This window comes from Periplaneta americana, chromosome 4, assembly GCF_040183065.1.
Source record: "Periplaneta americana isolate PAMFEO1 chromosome 4, P.americana_PAMFEO1_priV1, whole genome shotgun sequence".
Classification (NCBI taxonomy): Eukaryota; Metazoa; Arthropoda; class Insecta; order Blattodea; family Blattidae; genus Periplaneta; species Periplaneta americana.
This window is the reverse complement of record NC_091120.1, coordinates 30,926,333-30,945,569: the sequence shown is the minus strand read 5'-3', so window position 1 is coordinate 30,945,569 and position 19,237 is coordinate 30,926,333. Positions and strand designations below refer to the sequence as shown.

The window sequence follows — 19,237 nt, the reverse complement described above, 5'->3', positions numbered from 1 at the left end:
ATTACTATCATTATAGGCTCGTTGCATAATGTACTATTGTATTTCCGTTCATTTAATCTTGCAATAGACATTTATAATAGACACTTTTGTGTAGCTATGATACAGCATGTCTCAAATTGAAAACACATCTGTGCTTTGTGCTCTTCTGAATGTCATAGTGATTATAAAATGTAGTTATAATATGGAATTATTACCAACAGCGCGAAGATCACACATTATATCGGTGCGATTTTGCACGTTAGTTATAGTGATACTGATACATAATCAGTTATTAAAATAGAGTAATTTTTTTACAATGATATAGTGTATTGATTTGCTATTGGCTTTACAGATAACATGTGCATTTTATTTCTGCTAGCAAGCTTTACTTAACAAATCTTCAAAATGAATAACTGATTTATACATTTTAAAACATTTTTGATAGATGAAACATGATTACTTTTTATTTTGTAGCACTGTAACTGTCTTGAGAAGCTTCCTTAATAAATAAGTCTTCATATGTTAGGACACATGGATGGCGTTGATTTCTTTTATTTCACTGTTCGATAGTCCATGTCACATTCTGCAATGGCACTTGTACATCTCACATTGCCATTCTGTTTTTATGTTGACAAACATTACACTAAAAGTTATTAAGCTTGTTTAGAAACTTTAACCTTCCTCTCTCTTTATATAATTAAAAACTATGATAGATGTATGGCTGAAAATACAGAATTAATTAACATTTACTCAGTCTTCCTTGGTAAGATTTCACAAGGATTTGAGTGGACATAATGCTGACTATTCATTGATTAAAAGTAACACACGCTCATACACACACACACAATAAATTGTCGAGCTATCACATATTTTAATACATTTTCTTAATCCTGCAGTACCACACCTTGTGATTGTATGACGACTATAGTACATATTGTACTGTGCACCATTAATCCTGATTGATAAATTAGTGTAAAATATTTATTAATGGCCTTGAAAGATGACAGCTGTTTTGGTTATATCGGAGAGTTCGTTTGAAATTTCAATTTGTTATTGCACTTATTTGTCATGTACTCCAGAATTTCATTTTTCCATCTTTATCACAAATAACCTTTCAAATTGAAAGAGTTGTTATAAGATATGTAATAAAGGAAATTTGCCATTTCCCAATATGGGATTGGCTTTTGTGGAGTGGAGCTCTATGAAAGAGTCTCCATTGCACTTCCATTAAAAATTCACTAGATAGTGTTTACTACAAGTTTCATCTTTGTTCTTTTCTCTTTTTCCTCCTGTATCTTATTCCTAACTCGTGAGGTGCTTGGCCTGATACAGGATACACAAAGGCACTTGCCTGTTGTTGAGATTGTTGTACTCCCACAACTTGGGGCGTGATAAAATAAAAATGGCCACCGTCACCAGGAAATTTGTAGGATACAAGTGCTCCACCTGCATCTGCATTACTAAGTTGTCTTTGATCAATATATTCACTAAATGGATTCACAGGTGGTAAAGGTTTCTTATAGTTCACGTCTGTGTCTCCTGCAATCGAAATCGGCCTCTTGTTGATATCTTCTGGAGGTGGTTGTTCACTATTTTGGTAGTTGTACTGTGGTATTGGGGTTGTGTAATATTGTCTCTCAGTTTTTGCTGTGTATGGTTGTTTCACATGTGATTGAATGTTTCCACTGGAATAAGGTGGAATTGGCGTTGTTGGCACATTGTCATCACCAGAAGGTAACTTCTGGCCAAATATTGTAAAATACTTCTTAGTTATGTCATCCAATAATGACTCGTCCTGCTGTGTAAAATATGCATGTAGAGGATTTGATGTGGGGTAAATGTTGACTTGTGAAGCATGATTCTCGTACCCGTTGTACCTGGGTCTTGGTGTTGTTTGATATCCTTGTGCATTTTCTCTGCTGTCTTCATATCCATAGTGTGTAGCTGGACTACCTGCAGTGACGTCTTCTTGTTCGTCATACTGAGCACCAACAGCAGAGTAGAATCCTTGAACTTCGGGTGCTTTCGTACTCAGACCTCGCTGTTGATAACTGTATTCAAACAATGTCCTGGGTGTTGTTTGATACTGCACTGGTAACACTACTGCTGCTTGACTACCTGTCTGGTAATTCACCCTTTGAGGTTGTTTAGGTCTTGTACGAGGTGTTGTGTAAAGATTTTCTTGTAAAGGTTGCTGAGTCGCAATATTTTTGCTATTTGTCTCAAAACTGTATTGATATATAGGTCTGGGTGTTGGAGATGGCTGAATATTGTACAGAATAGGTCTCTGGGAGGAAATTATGTTTTGATAAGCAAAGTCGGGTCTTGGTGTTGTAAAATACGCAAGTTTTGACACTGCAGGCAATGGTTGTGATGTAGGTTTCACGTATTCTTGTTGAGGTGATTGTATCGGGTAATTTTGATTTAATGGTGATGGAGTAGTAGATCCTACAATGTTGTACTGTAGTCCGGGACTTTCTGTGACGTAATAATATTGTGGTGGAGGCGCAGGCGTTGAGCTCTGTGGGAGTTTGGCTCTACTTGGAAAGATTACCTGTTGGCCCACAGGTAAAACTGACGAGAGGACATATTGTTGCGGTCTAATTCTCTGTTGCACTCCTTTCACCTGTTGCACGGGTACTATGCCAGTGTATATGTACTGTTGATTCACTTTAGGGTTTACAGGGAGTATGTCAGAATACACTGGGGGACTTTTTACTTGAGTAGAACCTTTTACAGGCTGGTTCACTGGGGCTTCATCAGGATATTCATATTGCGGTTGCCCTGTTTGTACTGTATCTTTCACTGCAGGTTGTTCTGGAGCGACCTCAGAGTATATATATTGTGGTTGCACTTTTTGCGATACAGCCTTTCCTCTGGGTGAAGGTGTGTCGTAATGCGGTTGAGGAGGAACTGTTGCTGGTTTCTTATATTCCACCAGCGGTGCCTGGGTAGTGGTGGATGGGTCCACATTATTTACTTGTGAACCTTCGTGTGGTTCCTCATAAAAGTAGAAGGATGTCTTCACCGGTGATGAATCCCTTGATTTTTCCACGGAAGGGACTGTATAATAAAGCACTGGAGGGGCTAGTGTGGCCGTCACGCCACTCTTGGTTTTCACGTAATACGGCTGCGGTGAAGGGGTTACGGTGTTGGACTCTATATCTTGAGGTTGTCGCTGGCTGTTGTAGTAGACGAGTAGAGGTGACAAGGTTGTGGTGGGTATGTTGACTTGTTTCCCTCGACTTCTAGGCGACTCCGCCTGCACTCTGGGTTCCTTCTGACGTGTCTTGGCAGGTTGTTCATTACGTTGCGGCGTCGGAGTGGGCTTCACGATGATATCCGTAACAGGCACAGTGTAGAAACTGATGCCTGGCACTGCTGTCGTGAGCACCACGTCTTTCACGTTGTTGTAGCCGTTGTCATACACGACTTCCGGCGCAGGTGTTACGACGACGGTGGGTTTCTCGTAGTAATAGCCTTGTTGTGGAATGGGCTCAACAGGCGACTTTCCTTGATGCGTCACTTGGACGTTTTTCGGAGCGATGTTGTTAGGTGGACGCGGAGGCTTCTCGGAGTGTCGGTCCACGTCCTGAATCTCTGGAGCAGGAGTTGTGAGTACGTAGATCTCAGGTACAGGCGTGACGTGGTTGTCTACAACGTTGACTGTTGGGCGAGGCTTCTTTTTACGAATGTCTATATTGACAGGAAGATACGTGAACGACGGCCGACGGTCTTTGGTGACTGATGGACGATAGGTACTGGTCACAGGCGGTTTTGTTGTGGTAGGGGGCGGCGTATGTTCCTCTGAGTGGTTGTTGAGTGGGGCGAAAAAGTTGGGCGGAGGCGGCAGGATGATTCCAGGGACCAGGGGGCCTGGAGGTACTTCAGTTGAATTGTCTTGGGGATAGTAGAAATCGTAGGGCGGCGGATAATATAGAGAAGGGTCGTCCTCGTCGAAAGGCTCCGTCAGGTTTCCTGGTGGTGGTAGAAACGCCGCTCCTGGGGGTAGGTTTTGGAAGAATGGTGGGGGAAACGGCAGGGTACCGTTGGGTGGAGGCGGCGGTGGGAAGATCCCCGGACGAGGATAAGGGGGGTAGAGGCTCGCGTTCTGAGGAAGAGGAGGGTATCCGGGGAACGGCGGTGGACGAAATGGACCGCTCCCCGGCGTGAAGTTTCCCGGAGGTGGGACGAAGTACGACCCGTTCCTCGGCGGAGGAAGTGGATACGGAAACCGAGGTGGAGAGAACGATCCGTTTCCCGGAGGTGGGTAGAACCCTCCCCCGGGAGAGAAGTTTCCCGGCGGTATTGGGGGGTAGAAACCCGGCGTGAAATTTCCTGAGGGCGGGAGCGGAAACGGTGGAGCAAAGTAAGAGCCATTACCGGGTGGGGGCTGCGGGAAGAAAGGAGGGAAGGGTGGAGGACCCGCCGAGCCGTTGAAGCCGATGAACTGGGTCGGCCCGTCGTCCGTGAGCTGCACAGGAAATGGCGGCGGCACCTTGGGGTTGGCCGGGATCTTGACCTGCCTCGGCGGCGCCTTGAAGTCGTCTATGGGAGGCCACGCTGTCGCTGTTTCGTCAGTCCTGTTGAACTTGTGCTCCGGGAAGAAGCCTCCCCTGAGAACCAGGACGTGATTCTCCGCGAGCCATATTTCTTCGGGTTCCAGCCCTCCCAGATTCTTGGCGGTGTCCCGCGGAACCTCTGGATTCGTGGCGTAGCTGATAATTCCCGGTCTTTTAGGCGTTGTGGAGTATATTTCCTTTTCGATGAGCCCGTACTTGCCGTCGGCGATCTGCTGGGACAGCGTCTTCTTTTCCTCGTCGTCGTCATCGTCGTCTCCGCGCTTGGCCTTGGTGTTTTTCCTCCTCCCCGCTCCGGCCATCATCATGCTGTCGCCCTCGTCTGGTGCCGTCCTGGCATCCCTGGTGTGCAGAACCCTCTCGTCGGACGCTAAGCTTTGTCTCGTGTCTTCGTCACTGACGTCCGGTGTGCTGGACAGCACCCGCGACCCGTAGTCCTGCTTCGTGCCCCGCTGGTTGAGACGTTTGCCGCCGGGGTCGGTGGCATTGCCCTGCAGGACTTGTTGCCGTGGTACCAGTCTCCGGTTGCTGTTGTAAGTCGCCGCCCCCGCATGTAGTTCTTGCGACGTCGTACTACGCGGACTAGGGTTCAGGGTGGACCCTGCAGCTGCCATCAGTGCCACGAGGATTACCGGAAGGAACATGGAATCCATCTCTGTAAAACAAGAATAACAGCATTCATTATAGCCTATGTCAGTTCTCTTGCTTTCATAAAGAGATTAAAAATGTTGCGTCGATCTCGTTTCCTTTGCTGACATTAAGTAAATTCATTGTGGGTGTTATTTAATAGCAATTACGAGTATAAATTAACTGGTTAAGATTTTTTTATTTGACTTTGTCGCTAACTATCGCTCGACGTCTTGAACTCGAAATGAGAAAGTTTTGACGAAGGGAAAAATTAATATTGACTTGAAATGCTTATTTAACTATCCGCTGCTCTCGTACGCTGTGCTATAACCTATGCAATCGAAGTTAGGAACGTGAAGAAATTATGTCTGATTGTGCAGATAAATGGCAACCATAATATAGAAAAATTTCTGCGCACTTCTTTTAACATGGTCAGAAAGAAGTCATTATTACCGTTAAATTAAACTATAACAACATCGCAGGCTTACTTTTAAAACCCCGTTAACTACATTAGAGGAAATTGCACAAAAGAGTAAAATAACTTCTTATTCATTTTATACTCCTGTAACAACTGTTATGCATTTAATTTGTTATATATAAAATATATAGAAACATCTACATACTTACGAGGTGTTATCAGAGGACACTCACACAGATTTCGACATTCTGGAAAAATTGAACTTATGGCGTTATATAATATAATATAATATAATATAATATAATATAATATAATATAATATAATATAATATGATATAATGTAATATATTTGCTGGCGTAATTTGCGCACTTTTTAATCTATTTTGGCTGTTTGAAAAATTGAGGTGCGTAAAATATGCAATTTTTTAAAATTAGACTTCTTGGTCTGGGTTTTATTCAAGTATATAGTAAACTAATTAAGAATACAATACTTTTCTCACCTAAGACTACTGGTAATCTTGAATAATTATAAATAATTAAATTGGGTATATGACAATCATAATGAATGCAAAGTACATAGCAGACGTAGCATTCTCAACAGGTAGTCTTTAATTGAGGACATTATACGAGTTTATAGGCCTATAGGTGGTTGATCGATTCTTCATGTTGCGGTGACAACTGCACGATATCTGTTAAACAGTAAAACTTGTCGCAGTCACTGCCCTCAGGGGTAATTTACAAGGACAAGCATCAGTGTTGAAGTAATGTTATTTAGGGTTATTTGTGAAGCAGGTAGTTGAGTTGGGTACTGGCCAATGAACAGTGCCGTGAAATGCAAATATTGGCAATGAAATTTAGGGAAGGAAAATTCATACGACACTGAAAAAAAAAAATTGTAGGTAAAATGTGTGCGGAAAATACACGGAGCAAAATTTAAAGTTCAAAATAATCCTTTAAAATGTAGGGTGCGTAAAATACGCGGTGGCGCAAAGTACGCGAGCAAATGCGGTAATATAATATAATATAATATAATATAATATAATATAATACTAGTGGCTTGTGCAGCAAATGCTGCTTCAAACTAAGTTCGTTAGACGTTCAAATAAAAATTTTTCAGATTTATTTTTAATGAAGAATACTTGTCTTTTTATAGTTATTTGCTTCCATAATAATGAAACATACTCCCTCTGAATGGATTTTTAGGCCAAATACTTTTTCTTGAACCTATCCAACTTCAGTTTTTGAGTTTCAACGCGAAAACGCAAGTATCAATGTCAGGACGATAGCAGTAGGTATTTCAGGTCATTGTGGATTGTAGGCAAAAGTTAAAAAAATGTCAAGTTTGCTAAGCTTTCGAACAATAGCATTTTCGTATAGCTGCTGCATGTAGAACTTGAAATGTAGAGCGTAAAATCATTTTATCCTACTAAGAGATCTTGCTGAAATGATCTGGAGACTACAAAATTTTCTAGGCCTCTTATTTTATCAGTAAGTAATACCTTTTTATCGTTCCTTAGGAACTGTAATTTTTGTGCTCTCTCGAGCCAATACTGAAGACAATGACACATATCAATATCGACACAACACCGCCATTAAGAATATGAAAAAGACTCAACCCTACTGGTTTAATAAGTATAAAAATATTTGATTTTTAATAACAATATTATTATCTTACTTGAGTTTTGTAGTTATATATAGCAGCCACTCAGTAATAGAAATGAAGATCTAAATTAAGATATTCTCTACATTTACTTACATAACCACAAACGTTTCACTTTCATGTCATCAATATAGCATCAATATTATGTACAATTAATGAAAAAATAGATGCATCATGATATTAACTATAATAATATTTAATTTCTAATGGTAATAATGTCATCAAACTACCTCAAGTTTCGTAGATTTGAATATCCAATACACAGCTGTATTCAGAAAATTATACACTGCAGAATCAGTTTTTAATAACAAATTGAATTGAGCTCTAAATATGTCGGCAATCCTGCAGGTCATGGCCTTCGTGTAATAGCCTATTGTTTATTGTAGTGTGTGTTTTGTTCTGAAATTCAATCAAGTCGGCCGTGATTGAATAAAATAATTCTCAAAACTGACAACAGATGGATTTTGGAAAATAGGAAAATTATGTAGGAAAATTGACATTTCACTGAAAACTACTACTTTTCCGAAAAACTTTGGGTTCCAAGCTTCGAAATGAGGGGCCATTTATTAAAATCCGTTCAGCCGTTTTCCCGTAATTTCCATTACCAGTTCAAATTATATATAATATAATATAATATAATATAATATAATATAATATAATATAATATAATATAATATAATATAATATAATATCTATTTTAACCAACTCTGTATAGTGCAACAGCGTACTGCTATATGAATATCAACTATGAACTATAAAATATGTAACATAAACTTAGCATAGTATTGCAAATCTTATACGCAAATGAACATGTTGTTTTAGCACAATAAAAGAAAAATAATATAATATAATATAATATAATATAATATAATATAATATAATATTATATTATATAATAATGGCAAATATGACAGTTAATATGATATAAACAGGCATAACTGAAATTTCTGTTTACCGTACTATACTTTATTTAATCTCTTTATTTTTACTTTTCTTCCATTTCTGTAGCGTCATTGATTTGCATGCCTCTGTAGTTCGAGACAGTTTTCAGAGCAATTTTCTGTTGTGTCATAATTTTCGTGGCGAGTTTAAATTTACGATGGCATTACGATGAATATAATGCTATAAATAATGTAATCATTTTATATTCTGGATTCATCGCACTTGTCATGCAAGAAACGGATGGAATACGGTACGTGAACTGTGTGACGATGCCAACTGTGCATGTAGAATACTCGCCTTTTTCGTCTTTTTAATAAAAACCAGTTTTGTTTGTCTTCCTTAAGTTTTCCATACAGTATAAAACTTCTGAATGTAATCAAACAAAATATTATTTTCCTCTGTAGGCTATAAGAGTAATGAAGTATTTACGTCGTTCGTATCCATTTTGGCAGGAGTGAAAATTCATTTTTAGTTCTGTATGTTGGTTCTGCAACAGTAAATAAATTAGTGTAAATCAACAATCATTCATTTCAACATTTACGTACCGGTACAGTATTTTTCTTATCGACATTGCCTGTGACATGTCGGGTATACAATAAGTGACAGTGGAAATGCCTCAGGCTGAGGTGCAAGCCTACGAGCAACTTCTCCGTAAGAAGAAAAAAAAACAGTGTAAATTATTTATACTTTATTATGTTGTTAATAGAATTACGTTATTATGTATGTTTACAATTTGAGTTTTAAAGCTTTAATGATGTGTGATTTCTTTAAGCTATAAATTTTATATGAATGATAACGTTTTATATGTTGTTAATTTTTGTTAAAAGGCTTGAATAATTTATTATTTATTTCTTTCATAAGCATGTACAGCAGGCCTTTACCCGTGTTATGAAATAGCGATGAAAAATATTTGAACATAAACAGCCATGCACAGGGTGAAGCATAAGTAATGTTATTAATTTCGCGGAGTTATTCTTCGAGATATTTCAAACAAAAAAGTTTAATACAATTTTGCTCATTTTTGCTTCCTTTTCAAGATAAAAATTGTTTCATACGAAACATTTCATAACCTGTTTTGGGAAAGCCATTAGTTTAATTCCCAATATGTTCAGTCAGTTTAAGAGAGCAGTGTGTTATGATAATAAATCATTGAAAGAATATTACATGTGCCCTTTAAATGTGCAGAAATTTGGCCCAAACAAATGTAACTTTTCCTTCTGCAGAGGAATTTTAAAGGGGTATAAGTGACATTTATAAAAAAAAAATTATTTAAGTGCATCCAGGGTAAACTAAAGCATTTAAAAAAATTTAAGTGTTAAATGGATATATATTTTAACCACATCACACATTAACATTTAAAATTAAAACTTCACGGAATTTACTTTTAATCACCTTTTTATGGAAAATAACGTAAATGCACTTACATCCCTTTGCTTCTGACCGCATAAAACAATTTTTATCTCGAAAAGGAAGCAAAAACCAGCAAAACTGAATAATTTTGAGGGAAAAATTGTTCCGGGGCTGGGTACCGAACCCGGGACTTTTGGTTAAACATACCAACACTCTACCAACTGAGCTACCCGGGAACTCTACCCGACACCGATCCAACTTTTTCCTCTATATCCACAGACCTCAAAGTGGGCTGACAACCGTCAAGCAACCAACATTGAGTGCACACTAACTCCGTGTGACTTAAATTGTGGTTTTCTGTTATCGAACAGTGACATGTATTATGCAAATCAAGCTTTCAGTATAACTCCCTGTAAAGTTGATTTGAATAATTTTGAGGGAAAAATTGTTTCGGGGCCGGGTATCGAACCCTGGGACCTTTGGTTAAACGTACCAACGCTCTATCAACTGAGCTACCCGGGAACTGTACCCGACACCGATCCGACTTTTCCCTCTATATCCACAGACCTCAAAGTGGGCTGACAACCGTCAAGCAACCAACATTGAGTGCACACTAACTCTGTGTGACTTAAATTGTGGTTTTCTGTTATCGAACAGTGACATGTATTATGCAAATCAAGCTTTCAGTATAACTCCCTGTAAAGTTGATTTGAATAATTTTGAGGGAAAAATTGTTTCGGGGCCGGGTATCGAACCCTGGGACCTTTGGTTAAACGTACCAACGCTCTATCAACTGAGCTACCCGGGAACTGTACCCGACACCGATCCGACTTTTCCCTCTATATCCACAGACCTCAAAGTGGGCTGACAACCGTCAAGCAACCAACATTGAGTGCACACTAACTCTGTGTGACTTAAATTGTGATTTTCTGGTAACGAACAGTGACATGAATTATGCAAATCAAGCTTTCAGGTATAACTCCCTGCAAAGTTGATTTGAATAATTTTGAGGGAAAAATTGTTCTGGGGCCGGGTATCGAACCTGGGACCTTTGGTTAAACGTACCAACTCTCTACCAGCTGAGCTAGCTGGGAACTCTACCCGACACCGATCCAAATTTTCCCTCTATCCACAGACCTCAAAGTGGCTGACAACCGTCAAGCAACCAACATTGAGTGCACACCAACTCTGTGTGATTTAAATTGTGATTTTCTGTTAACGAACAGTGACGTGTATTATGCAAATCAAGCTTTCAGGTATAACTACCTGTAAAGTTGATTTGATAAAGGTCCCGGGTTCGATACCCGGCCCCTGAACAATTTTTCCTTCAAAATTATTCAAATCAACTTTACAGGGAGTTATACCTGAAAGCTTGATTTGCACAGCAAAACTGTAAAGGGTGCGGCAAAACATCCTCCCTGATTTAAAGTTTAAATAAAAAACAGATGGATCAAAATAAGGAAACTTTATTAATATGAATCGTATGTTAACAGTGGGAATTTTTAATTTTTTTTTTTTTAATAACGTGTCTCTCAAGTGGTGTCCTTCACTATCAATGAATTGTTGAATGCGACTTCGGAAATTCTGAATCACTCTAACTAGCATTTCTTGAGGAATAAGACCAATTTCTTCCTGTATTGCATTTCTTGGGTCTGGCAAAGTCCTCGGCCAATGTTTTAACACCTCAGCCTTAAATTGCCCCCATATAAAGAAAATGCAGGGTGCAAGGTCTGGTGATCGTGCTGGCCAGGGGATGTCGCCACGTGAAGAAATTAAGCGTCCGGGGAACATTTGAGCAGCGACAACGGAATTACCACTTACCAGAAACGATACCACAGCGTAAGCACGTTCTTCACCCGTCCACGGCATAGTTGGAATTCGTTACAGATTACAGTTTGCACTAATTGAATGTCAGTTCCGTGTATTCAATGTCCTATTCAATTCTTATTGTTTTGCGCATTTCATTTGATATCGCTATGGCAACGCATGTAAACCTAATTTCCCACTGTTTAGATACAATTCATATTAATACAGTTTCCTTATTTTGATCCATCTGTTTTTTATTTAAACTTTAAATTAGGGAGGATGTTTTGCCGCACCCTTTATTAAACATTTTTGTTTGAAATATCTCAAAGAATAGGCTTCTGAAATTCATGACATTATATAGGATTTACGCTGTATTATACTGTTTTCCATACATGTGCTGCAGTTGCTGTAATTAAAATAAAAACGTCGCATTCCATCTTTCAAGGATGAAGGAAATGAACATATTGCTGTAAGGTGCTATAGGCTACATACAGTAGATTGTGTCTAAACCGTTGTGTAACTAGTACTGTAGATTATAAAATTTGTATTCCTTGTATTGTGCTCTCATAACTATCGGCTAGTAACGAATGAGATTTGCAGCGCAGAGTCGGCGTTGTGTACACGTAGGTCTAATGCAGAGATAATTGGTGAAGGGCGCCACGCTTGATCGGATCCGACAAGCGTGAGCCTTCGAAATCCGTTCTTATACACAAGTCAGCGGCTCCCGTATAAAAACCACCCGCGCCGTTTGGTACTGTTACATATTATACAAGCGACGATCTTATTATTAGCAAGTTTTACTTTCTCTGTTTTCTGTCTTCAAACATTGCTGCTCTGACATTCACCCGGAAAGAAATGTAACTTAGGTCGCTCTGGTTTCTTGAACTGATACTCTTAACATGCACATAGGCAGTTGGACTTACTGAATGTGACCAACCTTGGTAAACTTGAAAGGAATCTTAAATTGTGGTAGTAGTAAACCTTTTACCTTTGGTGACTTAGCAGTAATGTAAGTTTTAACCCCTTTAACATTTTCATTTCCTGGTTTTAAAAATGATTAACCACGCCTTCATGCCTGTAGAAAGGATAAGAGTGTTATTGAAGTAGGGAAGAGGAGAGATTGCTTAGAAAGGCGCTGAATTGTATGTTGAGCATGTTAATCTGTAGGTTGTTGAGATTTAAGGCCAAATTGTAATGTAGTGTACATAGTCAATTCAGTGGTCAGCTCTGAAAAAAGAAGTTCAGCATTTTCATTCTTACTTTCTCCTCGGCATCATGGAGAGAAGTCTATCTGCTCTTTCTACGCTCAAGCAATGGTCCTTGTTACTTCTGGGATGGAGAAGGTATCTATTTTGCGCCGCCTAACGAATTATGTATTACATTTATTCGATTTGTAATTAAAACCGTAATTGAACTGAGTTCATATTTGAGCAAGTCACCCGACAAGGATTTAATGGTGAACAAAATATTACCAGCAGTAATGGCTGGATGGAAATCATCTTGTTGATCACACGATACCTCCTTTCTGGTTGATGATCGTTCACCTCTGCTGAGGCATGTGGCCGGCAGACGGCTGGTCGGCCTTGGCCGAGCTGTCACTTCACAGAAAAAAGTACTATTGATATACCTCTTCACCTAACATTAAATCCAGAGTTTGAGATGGACAAGGCATGTAGCACGTATGGTTGAATCCAGAAATGCATTAGAGCCTTAGTTGGAAGACCTGAGGGGAAAAGACCTTTGGAGAGGCCGAGACGTAGATGGAAGAATAATATTAAAATGAATTTGAGTGAGGTGGGATATGATGGTAGAGACTGGATTAATGTTGCTCGGGATAGGGACTGATGCGGGAACTTCCGGGTTCTTTAAAAAGTAATTTGTGAATACTATACCAGTACTGAAAGACACTTTTTGCCGTTCGACGAATCGTACGTCCCTCTTAGGTATATTCATTCATTAATTCTTTCAGTGTTCTGCCCAAGGGCAGGTCTTTCATTGCAACCCCAGCTTTCTTCAATCTTTCCTATTTTCTACCTTTCTCTTTGTCTTCTCATATGATCCATATATCTTAATGTCGTCTATTATCTGATATCTTCTTCTGTCCCGAACTCTTCTCCCGTTCACCATTCCTTCCAGTGCATCCTTCAGTATGCAGTTTCTTCTCAGCCAGTGACCCAACCAATTCCTTTTCCTGATCAGTTTCAGCATCATTCTTTCTTCGCTCACTCTTTCCAACAATGCCTCGTTTCTTATTCTATCTGTCCAATTGACACGCTCCATCCTTCTCCATATCCACACTTCAAATGCTTCTAGTCGCTTCTCTTCACTTCGTTGTAATGTCCATGTTTCTGCCCCATGCAATGTGCTACACTTCATACAAAGCACTTCACTAGTCTCTGCCTTAGTTCTTTTTCCAGAGGTCCACAGATGATAATTTGTAAATATATCAAGTTTCATAAAACTCCATTTTTCTCCAAACTACTGTTTGTGCTTTGAGCTGTTATGGAACTAGACGCCTCAAATGTAAGTGCTGTGATAGGTTTTTGAAATGTAATTCAAACTTTGGTCCACGAAGTGAAAAGCGTGTTATTTTAAATTGGCAGTAGCAAAGCTAAATTAATATTGGAGAAATTGATGCAATGGAATGCAGGAGAAATTGACAAATTATATTAAACCTGCTCTTAGCCGTCGGAAATCTCAATGGGCCTTGAAACTTCGGTGGGAGGTAATATAGCCAGAACACGTTGTATATGTCCTTGGTCTTCTACGAAAATTTGGTTAGTTGTGACCTGTGTTGAGGCATGTTGTAAAAAATGTAGACCAGGGTACCCAGTTGCTTTTTTTATGTCTACGTTTTTGTTAGTCACGTTTTCCATCTAAGTGCTTCTCCCCTCTTGGTTATTCTCCCGGCGTGTCTGTTAACTTCCACTCTCGAGGAGGGCGTGGACTTGGTTGCAAATGCGGAGTTTTTGTGTTAATCATCGATTAAATCTAAAGACCATGAACCATGTACCTGTTTAACGGCCTTGTACAGGAGGTTAAGTATAAGAGTGAGCGTGACTTCAGCAAAGTCGTCGAATCTAGCTCTGATTGAGAATAATTACTTTTTATTAATATCCCGAACACGATTTATTTTAAGTGTATTAATTGTAATGTTGTATTGTTCTTCAAAACCGCTCTTTATTCTTGAACACGATTAAAATAATGTTAACGGAGTTTTATTCTGAGAGAACTTATATACTCGTAAGTGAAAATCTTACGGTTACTCGTGTTTAACATGGTTTGCTGACTAAAAGTAGCATTCTCCACTCCCGTTAATTTTAGAACTCTTACCCTTGGTATAATACATTTACATGTTCAGAGATTATCTAAACAATATACGAATGGGACAAGCAGAAAAGAAGAAACGTGGAAAATCGAAAATAACACTGCAACAGGGAATTGGTCAACTATGAGATACAGAAGGCTAGAAGAAGATACCAATACCTGTGAAGACAGAAATACAGAAAATTTTTTAAAAAATATTTCTGAAATGTCTTACTTTTTTTTATTTTATTGGGTTATTTTACGACGCTGTATCAACATCTAAGTTATTTAGCGTCTGAATGAACTGAAGGTGATAATGCCGGTGAAATGAATCCGGGGTCCAGCACCGAAAGTTACCCAGCATTTGCTCGTATTGGGTTGAGGGAAAACCCCGGAAAAAACCTCAACCAGGTAACTTGCCCCGACCGGGATTCGAACCCGGGCCACCTGGTTTCGCGGCCAGACGCGCTGACCGTTACTCCACAGGTGTGGACGAAATGTCTTACTAGTTAATGATGTTTTTAGTTTGGAAGTTTATATGTATATATATATATATATATATATATATATATATATATATATATCTTGTAGTGTTTGTGATGTTAGACAACCGGAAAAATGTATCAAACATTTGTTAAACCGGAAATGTGCCAGATATAAAGGTCTGCACTATTGCTCAAGCATTTTAGCTACAAATCCAACCGAGCCGGATTCAGTTGTCAACGCGAATGCTGAAATTTGTGAACATATTTGTACGGTTTCTAAATTAAATTGTATGTGTTACAGTTTTGATATCGTCATGAATTATAATCATGTGCTGATGGTTATTTTACTTTGAAACTCATATAAGAATAACGGCTCAGTCGATTTATAAAATAATACACCTCACTTTCATAGACCATGTGAAAGCTTTCGTCAGATTAAATAGAGATAATTTATTGGGTACCGATATATTGAAAGAAGATAATGTTTCAAATCACGTAATAAAATCAGTATTTAATATTTACAAAGATGTAAAAGATTCACTTAAAATAAATGACGAAATCACTGATTTCAAGTGTCCTCTTTCTCCACTACTTTTCATAATATTCCGTGATAGACAAATAGCGAAACCAGTGTTCAAATGGAGAATACATCCTCATTAACAGGCACATTAAAATAGATATAGATCAGATCTTAGCCGCCACAGATCTTCAGATATCAATACGTTTTTTAAATGTTATTGCAAAGGTGTTAATATGAAAATTTCTGTAGAAAAATCCAAAATAATGACATTTCGTGGCAAATATTCTGTATGAAGAAAAATTTGTATAGGTGCTAATATTTTAAAACAAGTTAACACATACATATTTACCGTAATCTATAATATCTAATAAGTCTATAATATCTCATACGAAGAAGAAAAAGTTATAAATAAAAAAAAAACACAATTTTTTATATTATTAATTCAGTTTTTAAGCCCATACTGGTACGGCGCCATGCAAGATTAAGAGTTCATGTCTTGGCTAGTAGCATGAGCATGTACTGCCAAGAAGGCAAAAGAGGATAGCAATGGCAAAGGAAGCTTTTAATAGAAAAAGGAGTTTTTTCTGCGTACTTCTGGAAAAAGAACTAAAGAGATTAGTGAAGTGTGGCATTGTATGGAGCAGAAACATGGACATTACGAAGAAGAGAAACGATTAGAAGCATTGGAAATGTGGTTATGGAGGAGAATGGAACGTGTGAAATGGACAGACAGAATAAGAAATGAAGCTGAACTAGAAAGAATGGGTAAAGGAAGAATAATGCTGAAACTGATCCGGAAGGGAAATAGTAATATACGTTACAAGAGCGGTATGTTGAGGTTTTCATGGTCGAGGAAAAGATTGAAAAAGCGAAACGTAGTTGAGCTTTTTTAATTTCCGAGAACATGAAAACAAACATACCGCTCGTGTATCGTACATTATTTTGTGCGAAGATCGTTTATTACATACCTGAAGGACGAATTTCTAATTAGTTGCAATGAAATCTCCATGTTGGTTTCTGTTTAATGACGGCAACTTCGGAACACCAAATATCTTTCTTCAACATTGTTGCTACAAAATGTTTTCTGTGTTTACTATACTCCAGCAGGCCGTGATATACGTCTGTCTTTTTTTTCCCCAGTCTATAAATGCGAACTTAAAACAAACGGTAAGGTTATGTAATGATTTATTTTTCATTTTAATATTTTAACAATATTATTTATATAATATATTGCAGTAATAACATCCGCATCTGGAATCTTGTTGATTTTTTCACGGCTTCCTTAATGTTACTTGTATCAGGAATGCAATAAGTTTCGTGGAGTAGTAGACTTTACTTAATTTTTGCAAATATTTAAAAACAATAATTAACATTGCAATTTAGGTGAAATTGCAGTGGTAAGTTTCCAATTTATAATTATTACTATGTTAAACGTCTCTAAAAATAATATGTTAAAAGCCTAAAGCAGTAAAATGAATGTCGCGCTTAAGCGGTAAGAAGAGGGAAATTGTTATGTGTGTTACGTTGGGAATACTGAATGTGGTATTTCACACTTACCGCGTATTGGTTCTGTGCGGAAAACAAGCAAATACGCACGATCTCGCACAAAAGAAGTTGGCTGGGTTACTGGCTAAGAAGAAACTCCTCACTGAAGGATGCACTGGAAGGAATAGTGAACAGGAGGAAAGTTCGTGACAGAGACAACATTAAGATATGTGCATCATGTGCGAAGACTAAGAGGAAGGCAGAAATAGGGAAGATTGAAGAATGCTAGATTTACAGTGAAAGACCTGCCCTCGGGTAGAAAACTGAATGAATATATTGACAAGACCTTCTCTAGTGTATGTTTCTGAAGCCTGGACAATGACGAAGAAGGATATTCAGGGAATAACAACGAAATGAGATTCATTAGGAGAACAGCAGGATGCACAATTTGGGGGGAAAGAAACGAAATGAAGATATTTTGAAAGAACTGGAAGTGAGTGGCCTGTGATTGATTTCCTCCATGAATACTGAGCCAACTGAAAGAGCCATGTAGACAATAATGCCAGAGAACAGATGACCGAAGGCAAAGGTTGATAACCTTTCAGACGACAACCTATTGGTAGACTCTTAAAATGATGGCATGAAACTATGGAAACCGCAATGGATCACTAGGTCCAAAGCTTGAACTGGTGTTGATGGTGGTGACCTGAAATTTTGCGAGTCACGTTGAACTTAAAACAAAACATTATGTCTTTATAAAGATAAAAGTAAATTTATTAGCAAAAAACACTTGGAGAAGACGAAGATGGTGATTTACTGAAGTTTTGCCAGTCGCGTTGAGCGTTTAACAAAACAGATATTCATAAAGACGGCAATGATATTTTGTAAAACTCGTGCTCTGGGAGCAATAAAGTTCGTGACATGTTTCTTAAATTTTCTCTAGTCGGATAAAGATCCTGAAAAACTTTTTCATACGCTGATAAATGATGAATACTTATGTAGGAAATCATTACCATTCTTAAAATGTTCGACTGAAGAATTGATAGATAGGTTGATCGAATCCTTTATCCTTTATCACCCGTCTGAAGGTCTTGTGAGATTTATTGTGAGCGGAACAACTTTGTAGATGTTTTAGTATGCATTTTACATTGTTCATCAATTCCTCTTTTTTCATAATTATTACAATACGTAATTTAAGCTAATCTTAATTGATATTACTTAAAATTGTCTGTTGCATATTACGTTTACAATTATATTTATATACACCGTGTTTCAAAATGAATATTGGGGTTTTAAGGTTTTGTATAATTTATTACATTTAACGTACAATTATAAATAATACATGAAATGAAAGAGCAACTCAAACAGTTTTGTACGCGCATGCACTGTTTTCTCTGTCTGCCGTTAGAAAGCGCGTAGCCCCAAGAAATCTGTTCGGAAGGCTAGTCGTGAATTAGCAATTCCATCGACGTCTGTGTGGAGAATTTTAAGGAAGCGCATATGGAAGTATTTGATTCGTTAAACGACGTTGTACCCGACCGCTGGATTGGCCGAAAGGGACCTAATGACAGCTTGTTTCGCATGGCCTCCACGTTCACCAGATCTTACGCCATGCGATTTTTACCTTTGGGGATTCATAAAGGATCGTGTGTATGTATCTCCGCTACCAGCTGTCCTACCAGACTTACGACAGAGAATTGAAACAGTTGTCGCAACAATTACTCTAGACACACTGATCAAGGTTTGGGAAGAACTTGCTTATCGACTCGATGTGTGCCGTGTGATGAATGGTGCTCACATTGAGCACTTGTAGCGAAACTGTTTGAATTATTGTTCTTTCATTTGGTGTATTATACGTTAAATGTAATAAATACTACAAAGCCTTAAAACCCCGATATTAATTTTGAAACACCCGGTATTAATGTTACATGAAATTCACTGAAATAAAGAACTTGATTATTGAACTTGGCACTATTTTCCACGCATACAATCCCCATTGCTGTTTTAATATGCCTATCTGTAAGAAATTATCGTGGACCGAGTCCAAAAAGCACGAGCAGATTCGGTTTGTCAAATATG

At 38.3% G+C, this 19,237-nt stretch overlaps 2 protein-coding genes across 4 annotated transcripts in view; one reads left to right on the top strand and one right to left on the bottom strand.

The window, feature by feature from the left end:
• Naa15-16 (N-alpha-acetyltransferase 15/16) overlaps positions 1 to 19,237 on the top strand; it is a 288,951-nt gene that overhangs the window by 37,932 nt on the left and 231,782 nt on the right. The gene's annotated exons all lie outside the window — the stretch shown is intronic.
• Positions 325 to 19,237, bottom strand: part of LOC138697653 (mucin-2) — a 54,849-nt gene continuing 35,936 nt past the window's right edge. For both annotated transcript variants that reach the window (XM_069823088.1, XM_069823087.1), the window contains exon 2: positions 325 to 5,214. In XM_069823088.1, the coding sequence (XP_069679189.1) occupies positions 1,241 to 5,212 (3,972 nt within the window). In that variant the 5' untranslated portion in view covers positions 5,213 to 5,214 and the 3' untranslated portion in view covers positions 325 to 1,240. The remainder of the gene's footprint in view (positions 5,215 to 19,237) is intronic.